General features: G+C 40.5%; 1 protein-coding gene across 1 annotated transcript in view; it reads right to left on the reverse strand.

The window, feature by feature from the left end:
- Positions 1-1,827: 1,827 nt before the first annotated feature.
- The window catches only part of ACOT13 (acyl-CoA thioesterase 13), a 6,085-nt gene continuing 669 nt past the window's right edge, over positions 1,828-7,243 (reverse strand). The window contains exons 2-3 of the mRNA XM_085310020.1: positions 4,663-4,847; positions 1,828-2,501 (exon numbers count right to left, since the gene is read on the reverse strand). Coding sequence (XP_085166146.1) covers positions 2,345-2,501; positions 4,663-4,847 — 342 coding nt within the window. The 3' untranslated portion in view covers positions 1,828-2,344. The remainder of the gene's footprint in view (positions 2,502-4,662; positions 4,848-7,243) is intronic.

Below are 7,243 nucleotides of genomic sequence, written 5' to 3' on the forward strand. Positions count from 1 at the left end.
GAGAGACTAGAGGGTATAGTGCCCAATGATGATTGAGGATCAGTTCGTGTTGTCCAGCATCTCTGTTGGAAATCATCCTACTAGATAAGCTTAGGAAGTGTGGGTTAGAGGAGCGGACAGTGAGGTGGATTGAGAACTGGCTGAAAGGCAGAGCTCAGAGGGTCATCATCAGTGACGTGGAGTCCAGTTGGAGGCCTGTAGCTAGTGGCATCCCCCAGGGCTCAGTACTAGGTCCCATCCTGTTCAACKTTTTCATCAGTGACCTGGATGAGGGGACAGAGTGCCTCCTCAGTAGGTTTGCTGATGATACCAAGCTGGGAGGAGTGGCTGATACAGCTGAAGGCTGTGCTGCCGTTCAGAGAGACCTGGGCAGGCTGGAGAGCTGGGTAGAGAGGAACCTCCTGAGGTTYAACAAGGGCGAGTGCAGAGTCCTGCACCTAGGGAGGAATAACCCTAGGCACCAGTACAAGCTGGGGGCTGACCTTCTGGAGAGAAGGACCTGGGAGAGCTGGTGGATGACAAGTTGACCAAGAGCCAGCAATGTGCCCTTGTGGCCAGGAAGGCCAATGGTCTCCTGGKGTGCATTAGGAAGAGTGTTRCCAGCAGGTCGAGGGAGGTGATYCTGCCCCTCCCCTCAGCCCTGGTGAGGCCTCACCTCRAGTACTGTCTCCAGTTCTGGGCTCCCCAGTACAAGAGAGAKATGGAGTTACTGGAGAGAGTCCAGCATAGGGCTACGAAGATGATCAGCGGGCTGGAGCACCTGCCCTATGAGGAATGGCTGYGAGAGCTGGGCCTGTTTAGCCTGGGGAAGAGAAGACTGAGGGGGGATCTTATCAATATCTGTAAGTATCTGAAGGGAGGGTGTCAAGGGGACGGGGCCAAACTCTTTTCAGTTGTCCCATGTGACAGGACAAGAGGCAATGGGCAGAAATTGAAGCATAGGAAGTTCCGCCTGACCGTGAGGGGGAATTTCTTCCCTGTGAGAGTGACAGAGCCCTGGACCAGGTTGCCCAGAGAGGTTGTGGAGTCTCCTTCTCTGGAGATCTTCAAAACTTGCCTGGATGCAGCCCTGTCTAACRTGTTCTGGGTGATCCTGCTTGAGCAGGGGAGTTGGACTAGCTGATCTCCAGAGGTCCCTTCCAATCTTACTGATTTTACGATTCTGTGAATTGTGTTCAACTTTATGTTGATAATCAGTTTGCAGGACAGGTCACTGTTATACAACAAACTTCATAGCAAATTATTTCTTTGGTTTTGCACATTGGGGGAAAAAAAAGCCTATATATCTGATCACAAAACTCAAATCTTTTAAAGAGAGTGAGTCAACTTGCATGACAAAAAGAATTCTTCATGCACGCTAGTGTATTTTAACCTTCAGAGCTCTTTCTAGAGAAGAAAAATAAAGGTCATGGTTTATAGAACCTGATAGTACGTACATATCATTGGTGGGGTTTTGGCCTTGCCAAAGATGATCTGTCATCACTTTAAACCTGCCCACAACAGTACATGAGGAGACAAGTCTTCAACTGATGAAGAGCAGCCTGGCTCCACCAAATTCAGCAGAAAACAAGCAATTTACAGCTAAAGTTTGATCGATGGGTCACTGGATATACTTACTCAGCTCTGAGTTTCACTTGATGATTTCTAAAGAAATATAACCAGAATTTTAGGCAGAGCTGAAAAACCCCAGTGTAACTGTATTTTCCTGTATAGGGTAATGATGATGAAGTTAATCATGAAAACTTGCATATGAGCGTTCTACCACACCCTATTTCAAGGACTCCATGCTGACCTGCTTTTACTCAATTACAGAACTATTAACTAGTCTTTAAAAGGAGTTTCAGAAAATTTTATTGAATAGTTATGAATCTGTTACAGCATCAGTAAATTACCCTTTGTATTTAGCTTACTTTGCACTCTCAAAATACTGTTTCAAACAATGTCTGTAAAAACTCTTTACTACCATCTTAAAGAGCAAGTACTTTATATGCAAATACAATGTTTGTGATTGTGACAAACCTGGAGAGAGAGATGCTTAGTCACACCATGTATACCACAGGCAAAAGAAAACCAAGCTAACACTGGTATGYTGGTAAGCTGTTTGCTGGACCTTTCTGTCATCTTGAACAAAAAATAAATGCATCTTCATGCTCTCGTTCTGTTATTCCTTCCAAAGTAGACACTAGTTTTAGGTTTGTAGCAATTTTGATGATAATATAGACATTTGTTCATTACGTTATCAACATTTTGTGCAAATGATCCATCTTAGTGCATAAATGAGAAAATCATTCCATGTTGGGATTCTTAAGCCCAACATTATTATTTTTTAAATTACCTCCTTATACTAATTTCCAAGATACTTTGTATGTCTGCCTTGTGCTATTAACTTTCCTGTTGCCTTGTTTGTTAAATCCACGCTGGCAAATGCAATATTTTTTCCTTGCTTCAAAATCTGGGCTGTAATCAATACCTCTTCTCCAATCTTAGCAGCAGCTGTGTATCTTAAATGAAAAACAAAATAAAAAAGTAAGATTCTACACAGAGCACAAATCCAAGACTATCCCTGCATTTTAGATAAATATGAAAGGAACTAGCAAAACTGCATAATAAAAACAAATCTCTCTAATTGCCTGTTTTCAAATCCCTGCTTTTAAAGTCCTTGAATTCCTACTAAATGCTGCAGTAGTTAGCAGAGAAAATTGGAGTGTAGTAGTAGAGAAAGAACCCATAGCTTTTTTTCTGTCAAAGTTCCATTTTGGAGCAGAAACAATTAGGTATCAAAGACCTCACTTACAGGTCCTGTTCCAAGTCTCATTCTTGCTGCTTCTGACTCTACAGCCCTTCTAAACCAGTCTGGCTAGATTAGTTGCAAAATGTCTCTGGAACAAAAGCTCCAAAAAGTCATTTCTGTACAGAAGCCAATCATAGATAAACTGCTTTTCATATTTCTCTTATACTCTTAGAATTCATGGAAATTTGGGAGGCCTTCAGGATTTCCTGATTTAACTTAGTTTCCACTCATTAGATAACTTTCTGTTTTATTTAGATGAGTGGGTGGGTTTGCTTYTTGAACACTCTCCAGGGAATAGAGAAGAAATTCCTCCAAAAACCCTGGAGAGAATCAGGATGAGTGTGTGATCCAACCATGATCTGAGGTAAAGGAACAATATTCAAAGGCTGGAGTTATGCAGGAGAGCATATAATTATCTCTTCTTGAGATACATTTCATCAACCAGTCCATTGTTCACATGACACCATTTCAAAAGTATGTCAGTCAAGTCTAATGCTGATGTAGCACAACCCTGATTAGCTGACAGGGCAGGATTTCAGTTTCAGTCCTGTTTCATTCTCAGAGCCTGCTGCTGATCTTCTTGTGATCAAAACAAAAAAAAGGGGGGGAGGTGAAAAAAAAAATCTCTGCTTCTATTTTCTTCTTCCATTACTGAAATAGCTTACTCGTGACAACTTTTAAAAAAGCTTTCTTCCCAAAAAGGAAAAAGCTGTACTATAGCAGTATTCAATATCCAGTATCACTTGTTCTTGGAAAGCAGAGTGGCTGGGTTGCACAAAGCTTTAAGTATTGCTTCAGATGACATTTCCTAAAGGTTATGCTACTCCGTATCATTTTGGATCACCTCCAGAGGGAGCGTTTTCTTGAGATTTCAGCCCTTATATAATTGGGAGGGGAACGAAATACAATCATACCAAAATTTCAKGTTTTCATTTCATTTTAAATAATTTCCTTGTCATCATAGTGGTAGAAGAAAGCTTGAATAGATGCTCTGGGCATACCCTGCCAGCAGAGAAACTGGAAGGTGCAGAGGAGTGAAAAGTAACTTGGTATAGATACACAGATCTCTTTCTCTCTCTTACATGCATTCACTCACATGTTTTCAAAGTGTTTTTAGTCAGTTTTGATTGGGGTTATTTTTCCCAGATTTTAATTTCAGTGTTAGTTTTTTGCAGGTAGGATTACTTTTGTTCCAAGCAGTCATAGTCTTGTCATTAAGAGTTATCAAGCAAAGCTGACAAACTTTATGATCAAAGAAGGCTTCAGAACAACTTTTTAAAAAAAGGTCCTTTAAAATTACTTTACAGAAAGAACTGTTCTCAATATTCTCWGTATAAGAACCATCTTTAAATCACACTAAAGAAATCTTATCCCAGTGAGCAATTCTGAATCAATCTATGATTTACCCCCCATCTCAGCATGTAATAGAGGTAAAATGTTTACTGTTTTAGTATTGTATGAACTAATACTAAAAGAACTTGCAGAAAGCTTCTTAACCTAGATCTTGTTGCTTGAGGATACTCTCTAAAGTATCTTCACAAGTGAAGAGAGAAGTTGAGACAATTTTATAAGCCTAAAGTTTACCACCTTTCGACAGCCCTTCACTATTCTGCGAATGAATGGGTACTGCCTTGTAAAGGCACTAAATACAAAGCAGTAACAAAATAAAAGCAAGCCTGACTCCAGTTTTTCCACCAACTGGCAATATCCTCAAATATAGCCTCCCGTTAATTTATCAAAACAAGTTTTCTGAAACCAAAGGGAAAAAAAATTTTAAAGACGGTACTACAGCGTAGAAACGAATTACAATGTCAACACCTTGTTAGGGAAAGAAAAGGTAGGGTGTTCTACCAAGCATGGTGGATACCTACGTGATGTTCATGTCCACGCTGACTCCAGGCACTGCTCTTTCTGTGTACAGCAATGCTGCTGTTGACACCACATCCACAAGTGTGGCTGTCAAACCTCCATGTAATGTGCCACCTCTGTTTGTATGCTCCTCCTCTACTTTCAATTCACAAACAACTTTCCCAGGAGTTGCAGAAAGAAGTTTCATCTGTATAACCAAAAGAGAAATAAAAAGCTTACTGACAAGAGTACCAGCTCCAAAGACTGCCCTGAATCAAGTTGAAAGTGAACCTTGTTTTAATTTTGGACTCATAAGAAAAAAATTTAAAGATGTGAAATATTAAAGTTCAACTGCCACATTAGATATTTCCATAAAATTTGAGCTGAAGCTTCTTGCTTTAGCAAAATTTGTATTTCTGGTACAGATTTATACTGACAGATTAACAAAACTTTAATACTTGCTAAGCTCTCAGGAGTTGGTTAGGAGACAGCATTCTTCATTATTTTGCCTTTTGCTTTAATCTATGACTGAAAACCTTAATTAGAGGGAATACAACACTGCTTGGACTATCTGTACATACTATAGTTATGAAGGTGTATTTGTTAACTCACAAAACAAAAACAAAGACTGATACTAATTTATTAATCTTACTTCTAGAGCAACCTCAGTAAAAATCATTATTTTGAAATGAACAGTGGGAATGATAATCAGACTGGCCTCTCTGTATTGAAATACATGTTTCTCAGTAGAAGTATCCAATGTTATACTACACTGTATTACAACACTRTAACTTGTGGGTACACCTTTATCACAACCCATAGGTCTGTAACAGAAAACTACAGCACATTTGTGCTACCATGCTTCCTGTGTAACCATCCCAAGAAGCTAGAATTTTGAGACCAAGAAATCATTGCATTTCAGTATTTAAAATCATCTGCTCAAGTCTTTTCAGTCAGGAGCACTACAGATGCAAAACTGGGATAAATACAGTCTATACGTTCAGCCCTACAATACTTTGAAGTACACTTAAACTGTCACAAGGGAAATGTGGGCATAATATTTATTACAGTTTCTACTACATTTTATTTTTTTTACCCATAAGGGTTTTTTTTCCTAGTTTAAATGTTTCCATACTGTATCAGAGAGACTGATTTATTCTCTTTAATCTTAAATTATGACTGAAATTTCTCCAGTTTTGCTATTACTTATTTATAAGGTGGTATAAGAGCTCAGTTCTAGCCAACATCCCTTTCTGGTAGGCCCAAATTTATCCTAATTTTGCAGAGAGGTCGTACTAAAATAAATATTGATGGACTACGGAGACCAAAAACAAATGGAAAAAAACGTGAAAATATGCAGAAGTGAATCACTGAGGCAGTGTCCTAACATAATACAGCACCATGATCAATGAACATCTCAAGCCCTAAGAGACCATGTTGCACTGCACTGGCTGGAGGCCTACGGTTTTGACACCATTTGTGATGTTTTGACTGATGCTTGACATTGGGAGCAGATGGCTTCCACTACCTTCAAGAGTGCTTCAGTCCATCAGCAAGGCCGGGAAAGCGTTTGGTGGTGGTTGCCAGCCCCATAATCTGGTACTGTCTGCTTGCCACTCTTGGTGAGAACAGCTGAATAGCTGAGCGCTCCCGCGACTGACACCGCTCTAACTGCCGGTGGGGACTTCTCTTCTCCCAGTCCTCCCACATGTCTCAGTGAACAGTGTTTTGCTTCAGCTTTCAACTGCTACTGCGATGCACCACTTCTTTGGGGAACAGGCTTTAAGCCCAGTGGTAGTTAAGCCCTATACAGATACCTCATGGGAATTAAAGCAGAAACTAAGTCTCATGCTGGAGCGCAGAAGTTTCAGACTAAAATTTGTCTTCTCCAGAAAAGGAGAAATCTCAAGTCACATTTAGTTATGGTAAGAATGGCTTGAAGTAGCTCCCAGAACAACAACAGACACTTTAAATTCAAACAAAACCATAGCTTTATTATTGTCATTATTATTGTGTTCATAGCATCATATTTCTAGAAGTGGATTGCAAGAAAGGTCAAAAAATATCCTACAGCAAGCTGAGATGCCTGTCTCCCAAAGCTTACTTCCAGCTAGTTACCTTTCTGAGCTAAAATACTGCATTTCTTTTCTGCTTAACGGGATTAAAAGGTGAGAGTACAGTTATCGCASTGAAGAGGGGAACACAAATTGATCAGAATCTCTGTAACCAACACAGCTTCCCAACCATAAAGCTTCCTGCTTGACATATAGAGAAGTGTATAKATCCAAATCCTTGAGGTACTAGGTTTGCGCTTGTATCATGCGAGAGGCGTAGGCATTTTCACCAGGGTGGTTTCCTTAGCTATACTTACTGCATGCCCCCACGTYACAGCTACGCCAGTAAGTGGAAACTAAGACGTTAAACGCGGAATTCAGGCACTGCAAAATTTAAGYGCAGCACTGAAAACTGCTTCCCGAGGAAGAACTACGAGACGCGGTAACTTTGCTGAACCTTCCTGCTCGCGACGTCACGCTGCGCTGGAGCTGGCTCAAGGCCGCCTTACGAACGCAGGCAGCACTGAAGCACTTGTGTTTTCAAGGTGAA

This window comes from Rhea americana, unplaced genomic scaffold, assembly GCF_003343005.1.
Source record: "Rhea americana isolate MKP2758 unplaced genomic scaffold, rheAme1 scaffold_31, whole genome shotgun sequence".
Classification (NCBI taxonomy): Eukaryota; Metazoa; Chordata; class Aves; order Rheiformes; family Rheidae; genus Rhea; species Rhea americana.